Here is a 26,870-nt window from a genome sequence, read left to right as displayed (position 1 = left end):
GTCTTCAGGTAGCAGAGGTGACTTTTTAATACCATAGCAGACTTTCTTGATTCTACAACCAAGAGCTTTGACTCTGGAATATAGTCAGTCAGGTATAAAAAGTTACCTACCTTAAAAGATGACAAATGTTAGAGTTAACTCCTTTGCCTAAGTCCAAAATCACGTGTAGGAAACTCATAGCCCTAAATAAAAATACACTCATTCTGTCTCTAGTTCAAGCTCAGCACTGTGCCTAGGATTGTAGATGAGGAAGGAAAAAAATGAAAATAGGTATCCTAGGACCAAAAGTAATACAAATTGAGAGGAGATGAAAAATGTTCTCAGACCAAGACTGAGAAATTCAGGAATATAGTCTCTTAGATATTTATTGTAATCTCCAAATAAAACAAGATAAACCCAAAGAACAAAAACCACTTTCTATACAGAATTCACATACAAACTTAATACCTAATAGAGCACATACAGTTCTTACACAATTAATTTTAATAAAGAGAATTAAAACTTCACAATGTGAATACACTTTATAGCGTTAAACCCAGACAAGAGCTCCTGTGGACACATGAAGAGTCATAATATTTGCTGTGCAGCAGTAGTGTTCAAATAAACATCACGATCACTATATGAAAGCATTAAGCCGTTACTCAATTTTTTCTCAAGAAGAGCTCCACAGTGCAGTCACTAAGAAGGAGCCGAAAGTGCCTGGTTACAAAGGAAGGTATTCATCTATGCACTTCCCCACACCCTTTATGGGAAACACAGAACCACAGAAAAATCTCTGGGCTCACATCTGCCTGGTTGACACTGGATTTGACAATGCCTTGTGGTTTGGTGCATGGGCAAAATGTCTAAATCTACTGTTCTTATGAGCTTCAGATTAATTTGTGTTTTGGGCCCGAGTCTGGGGCTGTTCAGCACAGAGGAATATGATGATACTGCAGCTTGCTTTCCTCATGGGGATAAAAACAGAGAGAACCAAACTGGGGTAATTTGTTGGGTTTCCGAGGGCCAGTCTTGTTCTCTGGAGGAAAACAATGATCTCTAGCTGCCAGCTCTGTCCCCCTTCCATTCAAGGGAACAAACTGTGACCTTTCCCATTTATTTGCCTGGCACAATCTCCTCTATCTAATTCTTTCTGGGATCATGTCTCACCTCTTCAATGGAGCCATTCTTGACTTTTCCTGTTTTTGTAGGTTTCACATTCTCTGTGCTCCTATAGCCTGACATAACATAGCATTTAGATCATATCCTGGTATTTCTTTCCTTGTTCTTCAGTCAGTAAGCTTATTAGAGGCCAGAGCCATACCTCTTCCATGTTTGATTCCCACAGCACTGAGTACATGGTATTCAGTAACTATTGATGACTAAATATTTAAACACACCCTTAAATTATCATTCTAATGTTGGCTACCTGCTTATATTTTTCTTTTTTTAAAATTTGGCACGAAGTAGTCTCTAACCTCCCTGTTTCACCCACCTCTACTTGACTTCTGTGGGTCCGAGAGCAGGCTATCACATGTAAAATAGGGCCACATATCGCTGGTAGTGGTCCAAAGCCATTTAATATGATTGGCACATTCTCACATGTCAATTTCAGGCAATTGCCATAGAGAGAACTGAAGGCTTCCTGTGATGTACAGAGGGCCATGGTCATCTAAAACCAACTGTTTTTCATCATTTTTAGTGAAAAACTCAACGTTTTTCCCAAGGGTATTATGATTTACTCTAACTAAATGAAAAGGCAAAACACAGTATTACAATGAGTGTTTTGCCTTAAAAATTAAAATGGCAAATAGGAGTTTAAGGTAGTTGTCCTACTTGAAACTTCATATACATAAATACATAGTTTTTGGTAATCCAGCAACCAGGCCTAATTTCTTGATTTTGTATCTCATTGAAGTTCTATGCCACCAATTATGAGATTAACCAAGGGAGTCTGAGGACGAATATATGAGTTTATGATGACATACCAAAGTGATTTAAGGATTCTGACTTGTTTCTCCTATATTATCAGTGTGGACAATTGAGAATTGAAAGTGAATATAATATTAGCAACAACCTAAAAAGACATCAATATTTTAGGATTCTTAGGATTGACAGTGTTAAATTTGCAAACCAAACACAAGGTTGAGTGACAATAAAATATACACAAAAATATGAGTGAAAATTCTTAGGAGACAGAACATGTGATCAACATTTCAGAGAAAAATAAAAATGACTTTTCCTTATGTGCATATTTTTTCTTAGGTTTCTAAATTAACCTCTTATAAAAGGCTTAAGGAAGATTCTGAATTAAAGAAGGGAATGCCTATATAAAATAAACTAACAGCCATTCTGTCTTGAAAATAAAATCCACAATTCTAAAAGGCAAAATTGACATATATTCCCAGATCCTAAATGTTTGGTCTTATAGGGGAAAAAAAAACATACCTTGAAGTAGGCACAGAGGAGTTTCACATGACACCAATAAGGTATTTACTGTATAAATTGTACCACTAGACAAATACAGCTACACGAAATAATCTGAGTAAGTCAAACAGCCATCAAAGCATCTCACACATTCATTATTATTCACTCTTTCACACTAGTTTATATACACTGAGTAAGTCATTAAATATTGCACTTATTGGCCCATGAACCCTCAATTCTGAGGTGTTGAAAAATAGAAAACAAATCTATTTTTATAACATATTTCATGCAACATTTAAGACATTTCAGTTCCACAAACACCATTAAGTAGTTGTACATTTGGACAGTTCAACGGTATCACATCACGTCTGACATTAACAATATATTAACAGGAATTACAGGAAATTTTCATTCAGCACATATCCTAGGGATGATGAGACAATGCATGGAAAACCATCATACTGAAACAGCGTACAATCCCCAGATTTCACTTTTATGAGGCGTATGGAACCACTAGACAGATGTAATTTATGCTCACATCCCTGAAAGGCCAGGTGTCTGTGGCTCATGTACCATCTGCATCTTTAAGAATGGCATTCATGAACCTAAGCAACCTCTAGTGCCAAATAATATGACCATGGAAACATTTCCATCAAGAAATAAAGCCACAGCCAACTCTCAGTTGTCCACAATGAAGGAAAGTATGAACACAGGTGAATGAAATACACAGGTACCCCCCCCCAACCTCATTTCAGCAAGTAATGACCGGTTGAAACTCTACCACTAACTGTACTGATGGGAGGTAAATGGTGAAACTTGAGTCTCATTTCCTATTCTTGGTCCTGTCACTCTGTGAGGAGAGTGCTTTAAAAAACTGAGATGATAAAAAAAAATCAGGAAGTAGAAAAGAGAATTGTAAATAGAAAGCTCAATTTGTCCACTAGCTACATGGTCTGATCTTAATACCCGAACTCTGACAGAGGCTTTGAAATAATTTCTTTTCTCTAGAAGGTTTGCAAAATATATTCTCTCTATCCTCCCCTTTTAATGGGAATGAATTCTCTGCACAGAGGCAAATCAAATCAGTGTGAAGAATCTATTTTGTAGACCTTTTTAAGGGAAATGCCAGTTACAGTTGTTGGAGCATAGTAAAATCTCCCTTTTCCCTAGCACTGAGAAAGCACCATATATGGAAATTTTCCTTCATAGAAAAGGTATCTGTGTTTGAGTGTGTATGTGCTGGGAGGGGCAACACTCTCTGTGTGGCCCAAGTGTAAATATTTTAATCTACTTAAGTGAAGTATTTGACTAGAGTGTCAAGCATTCCTGTAAAGGTTTTTAAGAAAAAAACATTTATTTATGAAACAACAATAGGTGGATATATTTTAAACAAATTCTCTAGACCTGTTTTTGTCCCCTTAGAGGATATTGTATTTTTAGAACCTGGAACCCTTTAGGTTCACTGTAGAGATAATCAAGATGCCTTTTTTCCTGGTTATAAACGTCATCTTTTACTCAATTTTCCTAATTTGTTTCAGAATATAAAACAGGTTTTTGTCTTTAACTGGCTTTGATCAAAAAGTTATCTGAAATATAAAGGAATCTAAAAAGCTGACCCTGATTGTTCAGCTGATCAGAAAGAATTCACCATTTTACTGGTAGACCCCTAAAACACAGGTATTATACACAAAAGGGCAAAGCCAAGCAGATCTGGAGTGGCTGCATCTTCTAGGGGGTGATTAGAAAGGCCACATGGGTCTAGTTGCTCACATGGCAGCCTGACATGGCACACTGAGTGAGTACACACACAAAGGAACAAAGAGTTCTAGTTACCAGTCATGCAAACTATAATTTAGAGAGAGAGAGAGCATTCTTCAGACAGAAAGGCTACCTCCCAAGTATGCCACGCCAAAAATTCCTGATGGAGCATTCCAATAGTAGATGGAAATTATTAAACACTTTTTGACCTAGAAGGGTTTTAATCATGACTTTAAGATTTATCTTAGTATTTCACATGCAGCTGCTACCTCAGCCTTGGGATAGCTTGGGAGAGTCTGGATACATTTTTAACATAGTCTCACAGATGCCACACAGTTGACTGAAGGATGGCACAGTATATCCTCACTGAGCACGAAGAGACACATTGGATAAAGTACATCAAAATGAGCCACTGATTACTGACTACCACGCTCCAAAATTAATGTTGCTTCATGGAAGTTCAGTTAACAGTAGACTGTATTTTACTTTAAAGCAAGAACATTGCATCCCTGAAAGTCTATCCTCAGTATAGATGTAGTTAAAATGGGAAGGTTAAATTAGTTCCTGAAAGATAACCAATGTGCTGAACCAAAGAGCTATTATTAATCTGGATAAGAGTTAAGTAGGTGAAATACATATTTGTTTGTTGAGTATGTAGATGTCTTGTATAATTGCGGTTGTAGTGGAATGCATAGTTCATATTTAACATAACGCTGAGGCTTTCTGCAGCAACCAAAGACATCATCATAGTTCCCATTCCAAATAAAAATCTTAGCATTTATTTACTAGGCGGGCAAAGGGATAATGATTTTAAGTTAAACTAAAGAGGTGGTTAGAAGTTTATCAAGGCAGTAGAGGTTGCTCAGCAGTGGCAATGAACTAATTCACTGTCTTAATTCTTCTTATAAGCCCATAGATATAATGCTAACTTGTAAACTGCCATCTTAGGACTTAAGAAACTTCATGCACCTTCTACATCCACTCACAACCCCAAAAGCTGAAATGCGGGTCCACTAAATGGCTGTTTTTGTTTGTTTGTTTGTTTTGCGGTACGCGGGCCTCTCACTGTTGTGCCTCTCCCATTGCGGAGCACAGGCTCCGGACGCTCAGGCTCATCGGCCAGGGCTCACGGGCCCAGCCGCCCCGCAGCATGTGGGATCTTCCCGGACCGGGGCACGAACCCGTGTCCCCTGCATCGGCAGGCGGACTCTCAACCACTGCGCCACCAGGGAAGTCCTAAATGGCTGTTTAGAGGAAATAATTTCCAGTCCAATTTTTCATTTACATTTAGAACAGAAAGGAATGTCCCCAAACCAAAGCTCTTGGAAGTATCTGCTCAAAACAATCAAGGTTTGATTATAAAAGTAATCGGAGGGATGGGGTGATGAGGAGAGGGGTGACAGAGGAAGAGAAATTTGTTCTTGAAACACTAATTGAGTTGCATCAAAGACAAAACATGGCTGTCTACAATTTACACACTAACACAAACATACACTTTGTAAGATGTCTCTGTTCTTTTGAATACAAATTTAGTTAGGCCATTAGTAAAAATGATCTGTGGTTATTTAAGCTGTTGGCAGACAGAATATGGGAGATATTGTATGCGTGTGTGTGTATACACATTTGTGTGCATGATGGCCTAAAGGGTGAAAAACCTTGGAACCACAGCATTATAAATAATATAGCTTGATGCCAATAGAAGTTTACTTAGTGAATCCTAGGCTGGTTCTTCTTTTGCCAAACTTGATTTTTAAAACCAGGATCTCTTGATGAGATTAGGAGTCGAGAATTTTTCTCTCTTTTCATGTGCTTTACCGCAGGAGCATAGGTGCTCAATTCATTGAGCTCTGTGACGATCCTTTTTGGAAGCGTCTCACTTAGAAAATCACACTGGGGTAGGGGCTTCAGAACTGAGAATCAATTAGTAAGCCTCTACTTCCATTGAGGCTTGAAAAATAGAAATTATTGGATGTCCCTTGGCACTGACACCTGGGCCATTCTTGCATTCTGCTCCCGACTGGCACACAGTAGCTCAAGTCTGGTATGTTTGACACTGTGGAAGTGGGTACTTGGCTTAGGTCTTCTGGTTCTAGAGCCGTTTAATTTCAATGGCAATTAGCTCTTCAGGGAAGGAGTTTACAAGAGGGCAAAACTCAACTTTCTTTCCCATTTTCTACCCTCTCTGATTTTGCTTTCCATTTTACGATAATATGCATATCAATGTTCTTCTGAAAAAGCCATCTGAGACATCATATTGAGGTCCTTGACATCTGTACGTATGTATGTGAGATCAGGTCTGAGAGAGGATGCGAAGGTCTTCCTAGTTCTATTGCTTCATATTAGATTGTAAAAGTCAGCTTAACAGCTATATCATTTAACATGGCCATTTTCTAGACCATGTTAAAGAAATATTACAGTATCATGCAAACAGGTTTCTGTTGCAAACAAATCTGCTTTGATGGCCCCTGCCTTCTCTTTCTTCCCTTCACTTTAATTTCTGTGATTTTTGAAGCTAGTTGCCCCATTAAAATCTAATAAAGCATTAATGTCTTCTTGTCTTCACTAGGCTAAGGTCTACCTTGCAGAGTGCCAAAGTGAAGATTTATTGCCAATTAGTGGATCTTAAGCTAAGATGAGCAATAATAAGAATGTGGATACGCTTAAGACATCCCAAATGCTTTCTCCTGTAATTTTCATCTTCTAACTTACTAGTAATATATGTGACCTAGTTCCCTGACTTGCAGGCATTTATCCTCCAGAGATCTCTTTAGATATGCGTCTTTCCCTATCAATATCCTTGCTCAAGAATCTTGCGCTCAATACTTTCATGGGAAGTGTCTCTGTTTTTGAAAAGAGAAAAAAATCTTTTACATGATCACCAAAAAAGGGGAAAGTTCACTTAATGGAACTGCCCTTCCAAATATGCCAATGTGTGCCTGCTGCCTTAAAGTCCTAGCCGTAAACAATGCTGGGTGGTGATACAGATGCTGTGTCTCTTTTCAGTCCTCACTTAGAATCGCTGGTGGGATTGGTTTGCTTGTTAATCATATATGGTCTTCAGGAAATCCAGGCGAAGGAATCTCTAGGAGAAAGAATCTGGGTGTTCAAATGGTTTCCTTTCTCCTCTCAAATTGCTTATGGCACCCTAAGATTTTTCTGTAACTCTCAGCTCCAAAGAGAGGTCTCTGAGTAACTTAAGCATGTTTAAAGGCTTACAGAATGGGGATACGCCTTAAAGGTATAAATACTTGGATTGAAAAGGATTAGCGATGATAATTGTCTTTTCCTCAATCTGAGAGCCATGGAGATACTGTTTAACTGATTTCTAGCCAGGTAAAAGAACCTAGGGAGGTGCGAGCAGAAGGCAATGTTTGGGGAAGCAAGCCTACATCCTATGGGAAGAGGTGCTCTAACAAGCTTCAACTTGACCTCTGTTCCAAGAGTTGGTAATTGTTCCAGAAAGTCGCGGTGGTATATGTCATGGGGGGGAGCTCAGGCCTTGGAATCCCACTGCTACTCATATCCTTCTTGGTTAAGACGCTTGTTACATAACACATTCAGCAGATACCTCTGTCTGTCAGTGCCCTCAAATATTCAGAATGTTGGGTGGTGCAGTCTTGGGTTAGGTATTCCTTATTTAAACATCTAAACTAAGACTACTATTAAAATCTACTTCCAGTCAGGTAAATATTAATCTCTTGGTAAATTTGCAAGGGCCTTAAACAATTATTCAAGTTCTTTATAGTCAATGGTCTTCTCAGTTATAATAACACTGAAAAATAGATACCTTTCCTGAACAGTAAACCAACCACACCCATGACAGTCTCCCTAATCATGAGTAACATTTCCACTTGATTTTCGATTGAGAGTAAAGCAAATAAGGCCTCCTGAGATCTCGCCCTGCTCACACCACACACACAACCAATTTCTTGGTTATCATCCCTACAAGTGAATAGCATAATTTGAACCCGTAGCCCAAAACTCAGTTGTACTGAAATTATAATCAGAGGTCCCAGCAGTAGCTTAATCTAAGAAACCTGAAACAAAAAGAGCCTAGAAGACAAATAACAAATCACATGCAAACATCTGATGTTTATAGATGGATAGTCCTTACAAAGTTAAGATCACATATTTGTCACTTATTAACACCGGAAATCTCCCCGGAATTGAATGCATGTTTGAGCCACAGACATCAAAGATTTCCCTCAAATAATTATTAGGCAGTATAAATGAAGGCTAATTGACCATTTATAAATGCTATTTTTAGCAACCAACCCCTCTGGAGCTGCCTGTACAGGGACACTAACAGCCACAGTTGGGCTGCGGTGGGGGAGGGGTTTCCCTGAGCCTCGTGTTCTGCTTTGCAGCAGTGATGGCTGGATCTGTCTCCAAACTCTCGGACATTTTGTCGCAGATGATATCCACGAGACGCTCAAATGTCTGCTTCACATTAACATTATCCTTGGCACTTGTTTCAAAAAACTCAAAACCTGGAAGAAACACAAAGAAACACAGCTTGGTCACTTCATACTTCTGCGGAAATTAAATGGGACATGGTGATGGTAGGACAGCAGTGGCTGGTAGGTTTGGTTTGGGTGGGAGATGAGAGGCAGGATTGAACAAATGCTACCATCTTGCTATCCATTAACAAGAAGTATAAAGTCGAATTAGTGATGTTCACATCTTATTTTTCTCTAGACAAAAAAAAAAAAAAAGCCTTGGCAAGAGTTAGTAAGGACGACATGAAGAATCCTTGACACAGTCTGTCTCTGCCATCTCTTCCTGCAACCCCTGGATCAGCATGCAGCCTCTTCTAATCTTTTCTAGGTCTGGGGTTATTTGGCATTTTTTTTTAATTTCCTCATTTCAGATTCTACCAAGATTATTAATTTTCATTTTTTCTTTAACTTCAGGCTTAGAAGACTTCATGTTCATATTCTGCTGTGAAAGGGACTCCCAAACTCCAACATAATGCAGCTCTAACTTTTTCCATGTCTGTCCTACTGCTGCCTAGTAAAGTGTTTGAGGGTAGGCCTTTGGTAAATTTCCAGTATTTAACTGGACATAAGGTGGCACTAAAGAATCATTGGATTTACCCTAAGCGAGCTCCAGCCTCCTTTAGGAAATTTGAGTGGTGTTAGCCTAACAGCCCTCCAGGGCTTTGTATACCATTGCAGCTAGCTACTGGTGCTGATTTTTCCATATCTTCTGTTACCTGTCAGCAGCAATGTTTTATCAACATCTGGGAAAGGACACGATAAATTTCAAATAAGCTGCCAGAAGTGCAAGAAGTTACAAAAAAATGCAGTGACAGTTTCACGCATCGACTGATGTGTCACTGTACCTGGGTAGAAGCAGCCTTAGTAGGCTGCTCTGTACACAGCCTTGTCACTATTGTTTGCATTCACATTCCACGGGCTGAGCTTGCCAGTCAGTTGCCATGACAACCTCCCCACTAGGCCAGCCAGAGATTGCTCTGGTCCATCCAGGGAATGTTGATTTAGGATGTATTGGGTTGAACACAGAAATGCTGTCCTAATCCATTCTGAATTTTACACCCTATAAATCCTCTGGTTACATCTGGCCCTATCTCTGAGGAGCCACATGGATTCAGAATGATTAAATCATGTGATTTCATCCCAGCTCCTGGGGCCAAAAGAGGAAAAAATGGATTAATATTTTGAATCCATGTCAAAATCGCTCTCATGAGCTAGAAATACTTATTTTCTTAAGCAGTATTGAAGATAAACAACAAAAAGCAATTTTCGTGAATTAAAATTTAGTTAAGATAGATGATGATCTCTGAGCTCGAATTTCTTTAGTTACTGTGTATTCTGTTAAAATCCGAGTGAGTAACCGCAGGATTTGAGCTGAAGGAGCGAGCATGAGTTAAGCCAGGTTCTATAAAATAGAGAATATTTCAAGCCCTCTTTGCCTTGTATTTATTTCCCTTGCATTTGTCTCTCTGGACAGTGTTTATATAGCTCTCTTAAATTCCTAATTTCTTTACAAAATTCTGGCATTAACAGAATTCTCTTTTCTAATGTTTGCAATCTATAGGGCTAGATCGTTCACCTTTCAGCAATTTGATCCAGATTTTGGAAAGCACAATTGCTTAGAATCCATACTTGCCTAGATGTCATGACTATTTGCATCCTTGTGGGGATTTTCTCAGTGTTAACAGGAGGGTGCTTTAAGTCACAAGATACCAAAACCCCACTGAAATCAAGATCCCTAAATGAGATTTTGTGATAAATTATGGGATTTTTTTTTTCTCCAAAGGTTTCACTTTTCTCTCATCGCTTCTGCTGACACATCTTTTATTTATTAGCATGATTTGGGGGAAGGCACTGAACTTGAAGGGTATCATAAAAGATTTGGCCATTGTAAAACAAACCACAGTAATCCGTGCAAACCTTTATCAAATGTGATTCTTTTAATCTGGGCTTAGAGACACACAATGCTGCTGGTGTACAACTTAAGGTCAGTAAAATGATCCTTGAGCCCAGGAGCCAGAATGCTCTGTGTCTTGACCTTAACCTGGAACCCCAGGAAGAGAACACCATATTATAACAGCCCTCCATTTATCCAGCATGGCTGGAGAAGGAGATGCCATAATGTGGTGAGAGGGATGGATTGTCAGATGGGAGATTTAGCCATAGGAGCAATACTTACTGGCTTTGTGACCATGGGAAAGTCATGTTTTTATTCTTATGTTCTTTATTTATGACATTTGTCTTACATTAGGCTCAAATGAGAAAATATATGTAAAAGTGCCAAGCAAACCAGAAAATGTTATTATATAATTATACAATAACTATATAATTAAATACTATTATTATAACAACAATAATAGTAAGAAACTAACATTTGGGAGGTTACTGTAGAACAGGTGCTATTTAAAACACTGTATCTGTAAGGTAGGTGCCAGTATTTTCTCCAAATTATTGATAAGGAAATAGAGGCACAAAATGGCTGAGTACTTTGCTCATTTACTTGATCAGCCAGTAGTGGCAAAGCTGGCATTTGAACTAAACCTGAACACTCTCCTCCTCCTTCAGATACTCTGCAAAGCCTACTGTTTGGTTCCAGTTGAACTGGAAGTTCTATGTTAAGTAATACAACAAACTTTCATCAATTTACATAGTTAGTGATTAACTAGATTTAACACTCCGAGTGAAACATATGAAACATCTTTTCTTAATGATTCCAAAGGTACTCTGGTATTTTGTGCTGCTTAAGGTTCATCAAGGTGGCCATCAGGACAGCTATATGTCTATAGAGAAATATGTGAAAGGTTCTGGAAATTAGGCCTCCTCTCATTGACCACATGTGCTGTTGGTCATAAAATGAGATATTCAGGATCAAACTCAACATCATTATTTTAGCATATAGTTGTTTGGATTCAGGGCAAAGCAAGTTTACTGTGCAATAAATGATTCTCCATCCTGGGGAATCAGTATCTACAACCAAGCAACTCTATGTGCGACCACACTCCACACCTATGGGTGTCCATGGTGTTTAAAGCTCATGAACTAAATTGTAACCACAAATTCAAACACTTCAGCCTACTTCAGGCTTTATTCTTCTATTGAGTCATTGTTGGGTTTTATGGCCATTACCTACCAATGTATCATACTAAATTCAACTATAGCAGCATGACCTTGTTCTTAGAAATATTTAACCTCCCATTCATACACACGAACATCAGTGGAAAGCCAGCACTTCAGTCAGTGATCCCTAGGAAACAGTCTTTTTCATAAAACTTTGAAGATCATTTCCAATTTACTAGGTAGGACAGCGTGATTTGGCAGATCAAATAAGTAGCCCAAGGTCACAGAGCAAGCTGATTGTGAAGGGTGACAGAGATCTCCTAATAAATAGGTTACTGACTTAGCCTACAGTCTTGGACACCTGTCCCTCAGACTATATCATCCTGTATTAATAATTGCAGCATACACATGTTTTCATCAACAAATCAGTGAACACTTTCAGTTGATCACAGAAGCACTAATCATCCATTCTAATTTCTCTCTGGCACAGACAGCAATGTTCCAAGCTGGATAAGCCTTGCACCATGGTTCAGAATATCTTTTTTTAATAAACATTTATTGGACTATAAGTTGATTTACAATGTTGTGTTAGTTTCAGGTGTACAGCAAAGTGATTCAGTTACATACATACATTCATTCTTTTTCAGATTCTTTTCCCGTATAAATTATTAAGAATATTAAGTAGAGTTCTTGCTGGTTATCTCTTTTATATATAGTAGTGTATATGTTAATCCCAAACTCCTGATTTATCTGCCACCACCATATTTCTCCTTTGGTAACCATAAGTTTGTTTTTGAAATCTGTGAGTCTGTTTGTTTTGTAAATAATTTCATTTGTATTTTTTTAGATTCCACATGTAAGTAATATCAACAGATATTTGTCCTTCTCTAAGTGTCTTACTTAGTATAATAATCTCTAGATCCATCCATGTTGCTGCAAATGGCATTATTTCATTCTTTTTTATGGCTGAGTAATATTCCACTGTATATATGTATCACATCTTCTTTATCCATTCCTCTGTCAATGGACAGTTAGTTGCTTCCATGTCTTAGCTATTGTAAATAGTGCTGCAATGAACATTGGGGTACATGTATCTTTTCAAATTATGGTTTTCTCTGGAAAAAACACAGGAGTGGGATTGCTGGCTCATATGGCAGCTCTATTTTTAGTTTTTTAAGGAACCTCCATACTGTCCTCCATAACAGTTGTACCAATTTGCATTCCCACCAACAGTCTAGGAGGGTTCCCTTTTCTCCACATCCTCTCCAGCATTTACTGTTTGTAGATATTGTAATGTTGGCCATTCTGACCATTGTGAGGTGACATTGTAGGTTTGATTTGCATTTCTCTAATAATTAGTGACGTTGAGCATCTTTTCATGTGCTTTTTGGCCAACTGTATGTCTTCTTTGGAGAAATGTCTATTTAGATCATCTGTCCATTTTTTGACTGGGTTTTTGGTTTTTTGATATAGAGCTGTATGAGCTGTTTGTATATTTTGGAGATTAATCCCTTGCTGGTTGCTCCATTTGCAAATATCTTCTCTCATTCTGTGTGTTATCTTTTCACTTTATGGTTTTCTTTGCTGTGCAAAAGCTTTTAAGTTTAATTAGGTCCCATTTGTTTATTTTTGTTTTCATTACTCTAGGAGGTGGATCCAAAAAATACTGCTGTGATTTATGTCAAAGAGTGTTCTGCCTATGTCTTCCTCTAAGAGTATTATAGTGTCCAGCCTTACATTTAGGTCTTTAATCAATTTTGAGTGTACTTTTGTGTATGGTGTTAGTGTTCTAATTTCATTCATTTATGTGTAGCTGTCAAGTTTTCCCAGCATCACTTATTGAAAAGACTGGCTTTTCTCCATTGTATATTCTTGCCTCCTTTGTCGTAGATTAATTGACCATAGATGCAAGGGTCTATTTCTGAGCTTTCTATCCTGGTCCATTGACACAGCAATTTGTCTTTGCACCAGTACCATACTGCTTTTTATTTTCTTCTGATTTTATTTATTTTTTTGGCTGCATTGGGTCTTTGTTGCTGTGCATGGGCTTTTCTCTAGTTGTGGAGAGTGGGGAGTACTCTTCGTTGCCATGTGGGCTTCTCATTGCTGTGGAGCATGGGCTCTAGGTGCGCAGGCTTCAGTAATTGTGGAATGCAGGCTCAGTAGTTGTGGCACATGGGCTTAGTTGCTCCATGGCATGTGGGATATTCCCAGACCAGGGATTGAACCTGTGTCCCCTTCATTGGCAGAAGGATTCTTAACCACTGTGCCACCCAGGGAAGTCCCTACCATACTGTTTTGATCACTGTAGCATTATAGTATAGTCTGAAGTCAGGGAACCTGATTTCTCCAGCTCAGTTTTTCATTCTCCAGAATGCTTTAGCTATTTGGGGCTTTTTGTGTTTCCATACAAATTTTAAGATTTTTTTGTTCTAGATCTGCAAAAAAAGCCATTGGTAATTTGATAGGGATTGCACTGAATTGGTAGATTGCACTGGGTAGTATAGTCATTTTGACGATATTGATTCTTCCAATCCAAGAACATGGTGTGTCTTTCCATCTGTTTGTCTTCAGTTTCTTTCATCAGCATGTTATAGTTTTCAGAGTACAGGTCTTTTGCCTCCTTAGGTAGGTTTAGTCCTAGGTATTTTATTCTTTCTCATGTGATGATAAATGGGATTGTTTCCTTAATTTCTCTTTCTGATCTTCCATTGTTAGTGTATATAAATGCAAGAAATCCCAGTGTATTAATTTTGTACCCTGCCGCTTTACCGAATTCATTGATGAGCTCTAGTAGTTTGCTGGTAGCATCTTTAGGATTTTCTATGTATAGTATCATGTCTTCTGCAAACAGTTTTACTACTTTTCCAATTTGGATTCCTTTTATTTCTTTTTCTTCTCTGATTGATATGGCTAGAACTTCCAAAACTATATTGAATACAAGTGGTGAGAGTGGGCATTCTTGTCTTGTTCCTGATCTTAGAGGAAATGCTTTCAGTTTCTCACCATTGAGAATGATGTTTGCTGTGGGTTTGTCATATGTGGCCTTTATTATGTCGAGGTAGGTTCCCTCTACGCCCACTTTCTGGAGAGTTTTTAATAATAAATGGGTGTTCAATTTTGTCAAAAGATTTTTCTGCATCTACTGAGATTATCATATGGTTTTTCTCCTTCAGTTTGTTAATATGGTGTATCATATTGATTGATTTGCGTATATTAAAGAATCCTTGCATCCCTGGGATAAATCACAATTGATCATGATGTATGATCCTTTTAATGTGTTGATGAATTCGGTTTTAATGTGTTGCTGGATTCGGTTTGCTAGTATTTTTATTGAGGATTTTTGCATCTATGTTCATCAGTGACATTTCCCTGTAATTTTCTTTTTTTGTGGTATCTTCATCTGGTTTTGGTATCAGGGTGATGGCAACCTCAAAGAATGAGCTTGGGAGTGTTCCTTCATCTGATATTTTTTGGAAGAGTTTGAGAAGGATAGGTGTTAGTTCTTCTCTAAATGTTTGATAGAACTTGCCTGAGAAGCCCTCTGGTACTGGGCTTTTGGAAGATTTTTAATCACAGTTTCAATTTCAGTGCTTGTGATGGGTCTGTTCACAGTTTCTATTTCTTCCTGGTTCAGTCTTGGAAGGTTGTACCTTTCTAAGAATTTGTCCATCTCTTCTAGGTTGTCCATTTTATTGGCATATAGTTGTTTGTACTAATTCTTATGATACTTTGTGTATCTGTGGTGTCAGTTGTATCTTATTTTTCATTTTTTTTTTAACATCTTTACTGGAGTATAATTGCTTTACAATGGTGTATGAGTCTCTGCTGTATAAAAAAGAGAATCAGCTATACGTATACATATATCCCCATATCCCCTCCCTCTTGCATCTCCCTTACACCCTCCCTATCCCACCCCTCTAGGTGGTCACACAGCACTTAACTGATCTCCCTGTGCTATGCAGCTACTTGCCACTACTATCTATTTGATATTTGGTAATATATATGTCCATGCCACTCTCTCACTTTGTCCCAGCTTACCCTTTCCCCTCCCAGTGTCCTCAAGTTCATTCTCTATATCTGCTTCTTTATTCCTGTCCTGCCCCAAGGTTCTTCAGGACCATTTATTATTATTTTTTAGATTCCATATATATGTGTTAGCATACGATATTTGTTTTTCTCTTTCTGACTTACTTCACTCTGTATGACAGTCTCTAGGTCCATCCACCTCACTACAAATAACTCAATTTCATTTCTTTGTATGGCTGAGTAATACTTCATTGTATATATATACCACATCTTCTTTATCCATTCATCTGTCGATGGACACTTAGATTGCTTCCACGTCCTGGCTATTGTAAATAGAGGTGCAGTGAACATTGTGGTACATGACTCTTTTTGAATTATGGTTTTCTCAGGGTAGATGTCCAGTAGTGTGATTACTGGGTCTTATGGTAGTTCTATTTTTACTTTTAAAGGAACCTCCATACTGTTCTCCATAGTGGCTGTATCAATTTACATTCCCACCAACAGTGCAAGAGGGTTCCCTTTTTCCCACACCCTCTCTAGCATTTATTGTTTGTGGATATTTTGATGATGGCCATTCTGACTGGTATCAGGTGATACCTCATTGTAATTTTGTTTTGTATTTATTTCTCTAATGATTAGTGATGTTGGGCATCCTTTCATTTGTTTGTTGGTAATCTTTATATCTTTGGAGAAATGTCTTTTTAGGTCTTCTGCCCATTTTTGGATTGGGTTGTTTGTTTTTTTGATATTGAGTTGCATGAGCTGCTTGTATATTTTGGAGATTAATCCTTTGTCAGTTGCTTCGTTTGCAAATATTTTTTCCTGTTCTCAGTGTTACCTTTTCATCTTGTTTATGGTTTCCTTTGGTTTCCTTTGCTGTGCAAAAGTTTTAAGTTTCACTAGGTCCCACTTGTTTAGTTTTGTTTTTATTTCCATTTCTCTAAGAGGTGGGTCAAAAAGGATCTTGTGATTTATGTCATAAAATGTTCTGCCTATGATTTCCTCTAAGAGTTTTATAGTGTCTGGCATTACATTTAGGTCTTAAATCCATTTTGAGTTTATTTTTGTGTCTAGTGTTAGGGAGTGTTCTAATTTCATTCTTTTACATGTAGCTGTCCAGTTTTCCCAGCACCACTTATTGAAGAGGCTGTCTTTTCTCCATTGTATATCCTTGCCTCCTTTGTCATAGATTAGTTGACCATAGGTGCATGGGTTTATCTCTGGGCTTTCTATCTTGTTCCATTGATCTATATTTCTGTTTCTGTGCCAGTACCATACTGTCTTGATTACTGTAGCTTTGTAGTATAGTCTGAAGTCAGGGAGCCTGATTCCTCCAGCTCCATTTTTCTTTCTCAGGATTGCTTTGGGTATCAGGATCTTTTGACTTTCCATACAAATTGTGAAATTTTTTGTTCTAGTTCTGTGAAAAAATGCCATTGGTAGTTTGATATGGATTGCATTGAATGTGTAGATTGCTTTGGGCAGTACATTCATTTTCACAGTGTTGAGTCTTCCAATCCAAGAACATGGTATATCTCTCCATCTGTTTCTATCATCTTTAATTTCTTTCATCAGTGTCTTATAGTTTTTGCATATAGGTATTTTGTCTCTTTATGTAAGTTTATTCCTAGGTATTTTATTCTTTTTGATGCAGTGGTAAATGGGAGTGTTTCCTTAATATCCCTTTCAGATTTTTCATCATTAGTGTATAGGAATGCAAGAGATTTCTGTGCATTAATTTTGCATCCTGCTACTTTACCAAATTCATTGATTAGCTCTAGTTTTCTGGTAGCATCCTAAGGATACTCTATTATATATAGTATGATGTCATCTGCAAACAGTGACAGCTTTACTTCTTTTCTGATTTGGATTCCTTTTATTTCTTTTTCTTCTCTGATTACTGTGGCTAAAACTTCCAAAAGTATGTTGAATAACAGTGGGGAGAGTGGCAACCTTGACTTGTTCCTGATGTTAGAGGAAATGTTTTCTGTTTTTCACTGTTGAGAACAATGTTGGCTGTGGGTTTGTCATATATGGCCTTTATTATGTTGAGGTAGGTTCCCTCTATGCCTACTTTCTGTAAGGTTTTTATCATAAATGCTGTTGAATTTTGTCAAAAGCTTTTTCTGCATCTATTGAGATGATCATATGGTTTTTCTCCTTCAATTTGCTAATATGGTGTATCACATTGATTGATTTGCATATACTGAAAAATCCTTGCATTTCTGGGATAAAGCCCACTTGATCATGGTGTATAATCCTTTTAATGTGTTGTTGGATTGTATTTATTAGTATTTGGTTGAGGATGTTTGCATCTATGTTCATCAGGGATACTGGCCTGTCGTTTTCTTTTTTTGTGATACCTTTTTCTGGTTTTGGTATCAAGGTGATGGTGGCCTCATAGAATGAGTTTGGGAGAATTCTCCCCTCTGCTATATTTTGGAAGAGTTTGAGGAGGATAGGTGTTAGCTCTTCTCTAAATGTTTGATAGAATTCACCTGTGAAACCATCTGGTCCTGGGCTTTTGTTTGTTGGAAGATTTTAATCATAGTTTCAATTTCAGTGCTCGTGATTGCTCTGTTTATATTTTCTATTTCTTCCTGGTTCAGTCTCAGAAGGTTGTGCTGTTCTCAGAATTTGTGCTGTTCTCAGAATTTGTCCATTTCTTCCAGGTTGTCCATGTTATTGGCATATAGTTGCTTGTAGTTGTCCATTTTATTGGCATATAGTTGCTTGCAGTAATCTCTCATTAACCTTTGTATTTCTGCAGTGTCAGTTGTTACTTCTCCTTTTTCATTTCTAATTTCATTTCTAATTCTATTCTACCACTGCATCATATTCTATTCTATTTTTTTCTTGATGAATCTGGCAAATGGTTTGTCAATTGTTTATCTTCTCAAAGAACCAGCTTTTAGTTTTATTGATCTTTGCTATTGTTCATTTCTTTTATATTTTTTTCTGATCTGATCTTTATGATTTCTTTCCTTCTGCTAACTTTGGGGTTCTTTATGTTCTTTCTCTAATTGCTTTAGGTGTAAGATTAAGTTGTTTATTTGAGATTTTTCTTGTTTCTTGAGGTACGGTTGTATTGCTATAAACATCTTCCTTAGAACTGCTTTTGCTGCATCCCATAGGTTTTGGGTCATTTTGTTTGCATTGTCATTTGTTTGTAGGTAGTTTTTGATTTCTTCTTTGATTTATTCAGTGATCTCTTGCTTATTTAGTAGTGTATTGTTTAGCCTCCATGTGTATGTATTTTTTATAGATTTTTTCCTGTAATTGATAACTAGTCTCATAATGTTGTGGTTGGAAAAGATTCTTGATACAATTTCAATTTTCTTAAATTTATCACTTGGTTTGTGACCCAAGATATGATCTATCCTGGAGAATGTTCCATGAGCACTTGAGAACAAAGTGTATTCTGTTGCTTTTGGATGGAATGTCCTATAATTATCAATTAAGTCCCTCTTGTTTAATGTATCATTTAAAGCTTGTGTTTCCTTATTTACTTTCATTTTGGATGATCTGTCCATTGGTGAAAGTGGAGTGTTAAAGTCCCCTACTATTATTGTGTTACTATTGATTTCCCCTTTTATGGCTTTTTAGCATTCTCCTTGTGTATTGAGGTGCTCCTATGTTGGGTGCATAAATATTTACAATTGTTTATCTTCTTCTTGGATTCATCCCTTGATCATTATATAGTGTCCTTCTTTGTCTCTTGTAATAGTCATCATTTTAAAGTCTATTTTGTCTGATATGAGAATTGCTACTCCAGCATTCTTTTGATTTCCATTTGCATGGAATATCTTTTTCCATCACCTCACTCTGTCTGTATGTGTCCCTAGGTCTGAAGTGGGTCTCTTGTAGACAGCATATATATGGGTCTTGTTTTTGTATCCATTCAGCCAGTCTATGTCTTTCAGTTGGAGCATTTAATCCACTTACATTTAAGGTAATTTTGGATATGTATGTTTCTATTACCATTTTCTTAATTGTTTTGGGTTTGTTATTGTAGCTCTTTTCCTCCTCTTGTGTTTCCTGCCTAGAGAAGTTCCTTTAGCATTTGTTGTAAAGCTGGTTTGGTGGTGCTGAATTCTTAGCTTTTGCTTGTCTGTAAAGTTTTTAATTTCTCCATCAAATCTGAATGAGATCCTTGCTGGGTAGAGTAATCTTGGTTGTAGGCTTTCCCTTTCATCAGTTTCATTATGTCCTGCCACTCCTTTCTGGCTTGCAGAGTTTCTGCTGAAAGATCAGCTGTTAACCTTATGGGGATTCCCTTGTGTGTTATTTTTCTCTTCCTGCTTTTAATATTTTTTCTCTGTATTTAATTTTTGATAGTTTGATTAATATGTGTCTTGGCATGTTTCTCCTTGGATTTATCCTGTATGGGAATCTCTGTACTTCCTGGACTTGGTTGGCTATTTCCTTTCCTATATTAGGGAAGTTTCCTATATTAGGGAAGTTTCAAGTATTTTCTCAGTCCCTTTCTTTTTCTCTTCTTCTTCTGGATGCTATAATTTGAATGTTCGTGTGTTTAATGTTTTCTAAGAGGTCTCTGAGACTGCCCTCAATTCTTTTCATTCTTTTTTCTTTATTCTACTCTGCAGCAGTTATTTCCACTATTTTATCTTCCAGGTCACTTATCCGTTCTTCTGTGTCAGTTATTCTGCTATTGATTCCTTCTAGATAATTTTAAATTTCATTTATTGTGCTGTTCATCATAGTTTGCTCTTTAGTTCTTCTAGGTCCTTGTTAAACGTTTCTTATATTTTCTCCATTTTATTTCCAAGTGTTTGGATCACTGTTGCTATCATTACTCTGAATTCTTCTTCAGGTAGGCTGCCTGTTTCCTCCTCATTTGTTTGGTCTGGTGGGTTTTTACCTTGCTCCTTCATCTGCTGTTTCTCTGCCTTCTCATTTGCTTAACTTACTGTGTTTGGGGTCTCTTTTTGCAGGCTGCAGGTTCGTAGTTCCCATTGTTTTTGGTGACTGCCCCCAGTGGCTAAAGTTGGTTCAGTGGGTTGTGGAGGGGACTGGTGCCTGTGTTCTGTTGGATGAGGCTGGATCTTGTCTTTCTGGCAGTCAGGGCTACATCCGGAAGTGTGTTTTGGGGTGTCTGTGAACTTAGTATGATTTTAGGCAGCCTCTCTGCTAATGGGTGGGGTTGTGTTCTGTCTTTCTAGTTGTTTAGCATGGGATGTCCAGCACTGGAACTTGCTGGTCATTGAGTGGAGGTGGGCCTTAGGGTTGAGAGAGAGACATCTCTGGGAGAGCTCTTGCTGATTGATATTATGAGGTGCTGGGAGGTCTCTGGTGGACCAGTGTCCTGAACTCTGCTCTCCCACCTCAGAGGCCTCACACCCAGCCAGAGCACCAAGACCCTGTCAGCCACACGGCCAGGTATGTGGGGAGTTTCTTGCCTTTTGGGTAGTCTGAGGTCTCTGTCAGTGTTCTGTAGGAGCTGTTCTGCATGTAGATGTATTTTTGTAGAGGGAGTTGATCTCCATGTCTTAATCCTCCACCATCTTGAAGGTCCTCCCTCATTTCTATTTTTATTGATTTGAGCCCTCTCTCTTTTTTCCTTGATGAGTCTGGCAAAAGGTTTATTGATTTTGTTTGTCTTTCCGAAGAGCCAGCCTTCATTGATCTTTTGTACTGTTTTCTTCATTTCTATTTCATTTATTTCTGCTCTGATCTTTATGATTTCTTTCCTTCTACTAACTTTGGGTTTTGTTTGTTCTTCTTTCTCTAGTTGCTCTAGATGTAAGGTTAGGTTGTTTGAGATTTTTCTTTTTTCCTGAGGTGAGGTTGTATTGCTATGAACTTCCCTTTTGGAATTGCTTTTTTGCTGCCTCTGATAGGTTTTGGATCATCATGTTTTCATTGTCGTCTGTCTCTAGGTACTTTTTTGATTTCCTCTTTGATTTCTTGAGTGATCCATTGGTTATTTAGTAGCATATTGTTTAGCCTCCATGTGTTTGTTTGTGTTTTTTACAGTTTCTTTTTCCTGTAATTGATTTCTAATCTCACAGGGTTGTGGTTGGAAAAGATGCCTGATATGATTTCAATTTTCTTAAATTCATCAAGGCTTGATTTGTGGCCCAAGATATGATCTATCCTGAAGAACGTTTCATGTGCACCTGAGAAGAATGTGTATTCTGCTGCTTCTGGATGGAATGTTCTACAAATATTAAGTCCATCTGGTCTAATGTGTCATTTAAGGCCTGGGTTTCCTTATTGATTTTCTGTGTGGATGGTTTGTCCATTGATGAAAGTGAGGTGTTAAAATCCCCCACTACTATTGTGTTACTGTTGATTTCTCCCCTTATGGCTATTAGCATTTGCCTTATATATTGAGGTGCTCCTACGTTGGGTGCATACATATTTACAATTGTTTATATCTTCTTCCTGGATTGATCCTCACTTGTTCATTATGTAGTGTCCTTTGTGTCTTACAACAGTCTTAATTTTAGTCTATTTTGTCTGATATGAGTATTGTTACATCAGTTTTCTTTTGATTTCCATTTGCATGGAATATCTTTTTCCATACCCTCACTTTCAGTCTGTATGTGCCCCTCAGTCTGAAGTGAGTCTCTTGTAAGACAGCATATATACAGGTCTTGTTTTTATATCCCTTCAGCCAGTCTATGCTTTGATTGGAGCATTTACATTTAAGGTAATTACTGATATGTATGTTCTTATTGCCATTTTGTCAATTGTTTTGGATTTGTTTTTGTACGTCTTTTTTCTTTCAGTTGTACATCTTTTTTCTTCCAGTACCCTTTTGTTCTCTTGTGATTTGATGACTATCTTTAGTATTAGATTTGGATTCCTTTTGTGTGTGTGTATCTATTGTATATTTTTGGTTTGCAGTTCCCATGAGGTTTTGGTATAGCAGTCTATATATAAACAAGAGTGTTTTAAGTTACTGGTCTCTTAATTTCCAATGCATTTCCAATATCCTGCATTTGTACTCTCCTCTTCTGACGAATGCTGGGTTTGATATCCTATTTTTGTGTGGATGATTTCCTGCCTTTACTGGTGAGCTTTTCCATTAGTAATTTTCTTGTTTCTAATTATGGCCTTTATTTCCCCCACCTAGAGAAGGTCCCTTAGTGTGTGTTGTTAGGCTGGTGTGGTGGTGCTGAATTCTCTTAGCTTTTGCTTGTCTGTAAAGCTTTTGAGTTCTCTGTCGAGTCTGAACAAGAGCCTTGCTGGGTAGAGTATTCTTGTCTGTAGGTTTTTCCCTTTCATCACTTTAAATATATCATGCCACTCCCTTCTGGCTTACCGTTTCTGCTGATAACCTTATGGGGTTCCCTTGTGTGTTAATTTTACTATTTTCTCTTTGTTTTTAATTTTTGTCAGTTTGATTAGAATGTGTCTTGGTGTTCCTCCTTGGGTTTATCTTGTATGGGACTCTCTATACTTCCTGGACTTCTGTGACAGTTTCTTTTCACATGTTAGGGAAGTTTACAGCTATAATCTTTGCAAATATTTTCTCAGGCCCTTTCTCTCTCTCTTCTCCTTCTGGCATCCCTATAATGTGAACAGTGATGCATTTCATGTTGTCCCAGGGTGAGGCAGCAGAGAGAGGTGGTACAAACCAGATTTCACTCTTCTGCCCAAGGGATGTGATCCTACACCCTAACATCATACCAGTAGAAGGATACCTGCAGTAGAATCACCTGAAACACTTAAGAGCTTTTAAACTTCACCCCCAGACATACTGGAATTGTGAGGAGGAGAAGGGCCTTGAATATGCCCTTTAAATAGCTCCTTAGGTGGTTTCTTATGCACATGAAAGGTTAAGATTCAGTAGCCTCTCTACACCCGTGTTCATTACAGCATCATTCACAATAGCCAAAAGGTGGAAGCTAACCCAAGTATCCATCAACTGATGAATGGATAAACAAAATGTGGTATATACATACACTGGACTATTATTCAGCCTTAAAAGAAATTCTGACACATGCTACAACATGTATGAATCTTGAAATCATGCAATGTGAAATAAACCAGTCACAAAGAAGTCAAATTCAGAGAGACTGAAGGTGGAGGGCCAGAGTCTGAGGGAGGGAAAAACTGTTGTCATTTAGAGTTTCACTTTTGCAAGATGTTCTGGGGATTGGTTGCAAAACAAAGTGAATACATGCTGAACTGTTCACTTAACATAAAATTTACCATGTTAGCCATTTTTATGTGTATTTTACCAAAATTAAAAAAAAATCATAGTGATAAATGCCTCTATTAAGAAACAAGAAGAATCTCAAACTTAATACCTCACTACCTCAAGAAACTAGAAAAAGAAGAACAAAGTCCAAAGTTAGCAGAAGGAAGGAACTGACAAAGATCAGAGTTGAAATGAATGAAGTAGCAACAAACAAAAAGTAATAGCTGGTTCTCAGAAAAGATAAGCAAAATTGACAAACCCATAGCTAGACCTTCCAAGAAAAAAGAGAACTCAAACCAGAAATGAAAGAAGAGACATTACCACAGCAATACAAATGTTCATAAGAGATTGCCATGAACAATTATATGTCAACAAATTGGACAACCTATGTTTCTAGGAATTTATCCAAGATGGAATCATGAAGAAATAATCTGAACAGAACAATTACTAGTAAGGAAACTGGATCAGTCATCAAAAACCTCTCAACAAATAAAAGCCCAGCATGCTTCACTGGTGAATTCTATCAAAGAAGAATTCATAGCAACACTTCGTTTTATGATATTTTTATGATATCAGCATTACCCAGATACCAAAACAAGGACACAACAAGAAAATTACACATCAATATCCCTAAAGAAATCTTCAACATAATATTAGCAAACCAAATTCAACGATACAGTAAAAGAATTTTATACACCATGATTAAGTGGGCTATATTCCAGGGATGCAAGGATGATTCAACATGTGCCTATCAATCAACATGATACACCACATGAACAAAATGAAGGATAAAAATCTTCATCTCAATAGGTGCAGAAAAAGCATTTAACAAAATTCAGCATCCATGTATGATAAAAAAAACTCTCACAAAGTGGATACAGAGGGACTGTACTTCAACATAATAAAGGCCATATATGCCCAGCCCACATCATACTCAATGAGTAACAGCATACTCAATGGTGAGAAGCTGAAAGCTTTTTCTCTAAGATCAAGGAACAAGGCAGAAATACCGTCTCTTGCCCCTTTGATTCACCATGGTAGTGGAAGTTTGAGTCAGAGAAATCAGGCAAGAAAAGGAAATAAAAGGCATCCAAATTGGAAAGGAAGGAGTAAAACTGTCAATACCTGCAGATGACATATTAAATACAGAAAAGCCTAAAGACTCCATCACAAAACTGTAGAACTAATAAACAAGTTTGGTAAAGTTGTAGGATACAAAATCAATTACAAAAATCTGTTTTGTTTCTATTCAATAATAACATAATCAGAGAAATTTTTAAAAATCCCATTTTCAATTACATTAAAAAGGAATAAAATAAATTTAACCTAGGTGGTGAAAGATATGTATACTGAACTGCAAGACATTAATGAAAAAAATTGAAGATACAAATAAATGAAAAGATAGTTCATGCTCATAGATTGGAAGAGTATTGTTAAAATGTCCATACTACCCAAAGGAATCTACAGATTCAATGAAATCCCTATCAAAATTCCAATGGCACTTTTCACAGAAAGAGAACAAACAATCCTACATTTTATATGAAACCACACAATACACCCCAAATAGTCAAAGCAATCTTGAGCAAGAACAAAGCTAGAGGCAACATGCTCCCTGATTACAAACTATATTATGAAGCTATAGTAATCAAAACAGTATTTTGTGACATAAAAACAGACACACAGATCAGTGGAAAAGAGAGCCCAGGAAGAAAACCATGTAGATGTGGTCAGTTAATTTATAACAAAGGAGCCAAAAGCATACAGTGGAGAAAGGATAGTCTCTTTAATAAGTGGTGCTGAGAAAACTGGACAACCACATGGAGAAGAATAAGACTGGATCACTAACTTAGACCATACACAAAAATTAACTCAACATGGATAAATGATTGAACATAAGACCTAAAACTATAAAACTCCTAGAAGAAAACATGAGCAGTAGACTCCTTGATAATGGTCTTGGTGATGATATTTTAGATCTGACTCTAAAAGCAAGAGCAACAAAAACAAAAATAAACAAGTGGGACTACATCAAATTAAAAAGCTTCTAAGGAAACCATCAACAGAATGAAAAGGTAACCTACACATATCAATAGCAAAAAACAAAACAATCTAATTAATGAGAAGAGGACCTAAACAGACATTTTTCTGATGAAGACAAACAGGTGGCCAAGAGGTACATGAAAAGATGCTCAACATCACTAATCAGGGAAATGCAAATCAAAACCACAATGAGACATCACCTCACACCTGTCAGAATGGCTATCATCAAAAACAAAATAACAAGTGTTGGCAAGAATGTGGAGAAAAGGGAACCCTTGTGTACTGTTGGTGGGAATGTAAATGGGTGCAGCCACTGTGGAAAACAGAATGGAGTTCCTCAAAAAATTAAAAATAGAAGTACTGTATGATCCAGCAATTCCACTTTGGGTTATTTATCTGAAGAAACCAAACAATAACTGGAAAAAATATATGCACCCTCATGTTTATAGCAGCATTATTTACAATAGCTAAGACATGGAAACAACCTAAGAGTACATAGATTGTGTGAATGAATTTTAAAAATGTGATATATGTGTGTGTGTGTATATATATATATATATATATATATATATATATACACACGCATGTATATATATATACACACACAAAATAGAACATTATTCAGCCATATAAAGATGAAATCTTGCCCTCTGCAACAACATGGATAGACTTTGAAGGCATTATGCTAAGTGAAATAAGTCAAACAGAGAAAGACAAATGCTGTATGATCTAATTTATATGTAAAATAAAAAGATTCAGCTCAGAGATTCAGAGAACAGATTGGTGGTTGCCAGAGGTGGGGTTGGCAGGGTAGGCAAAATGGGGGTCAAAGAGTACAAACTTCCAGTTATAAAAGATTTACTATCCTTATACACTGCTGATGGGAGTGTAAAATGATGCAGCCTCTTTGG

General features: G+C 37.4%; 1 protein-coding gene across 3 annotated transcripts in view; it reads right to left on the bottom strand.

The window, feature by feature from the left end:
* Nucleotides 1-347: 347 nt before the first annotated feature.
* Nucleotides 348-26,870, bottom strand: part of RAB3C (RAB3C, member RAS oncogene family) — a 398,656-nt gene continuing 372,133 nt past the window's right edge. For all 3 annotated transcript variants that reach the window (XM_067730725.1, XM_067730724.1, XM_067730722.1), the window contains exon 5: nt 348-8,654. In XM_067730725.1, the coding sequence (XP_067586826.1) occupies nt 8,467-8,654 (188 nt within the window). In that variant the 3' untranslated portion in view covers nt 348-8,466. The remainder of the gene's footprint in view (nt 8,655-26,870) is intronic.

The sequence above is a fragment of the Pseudorca crassidens genome, chromosome 3, assembly GCF_039906515.1.
Source record: "Pseudorca crassidens isolate mPseCra1 chromosome 3, mPseCra1.hap1, whole genome shotgun sequence".
NCBI lineage: Eukaryota > Metazoa > Chordata > Mammalia > Artiodactyla > Delphinidae > Pseudorca > Pseudorca crassidens.
The sequence above is the reverse complement of the archived record's forward strand: the minus strand, read 5'-3'. Positions and strand labels throughout refer to the sequence as shown.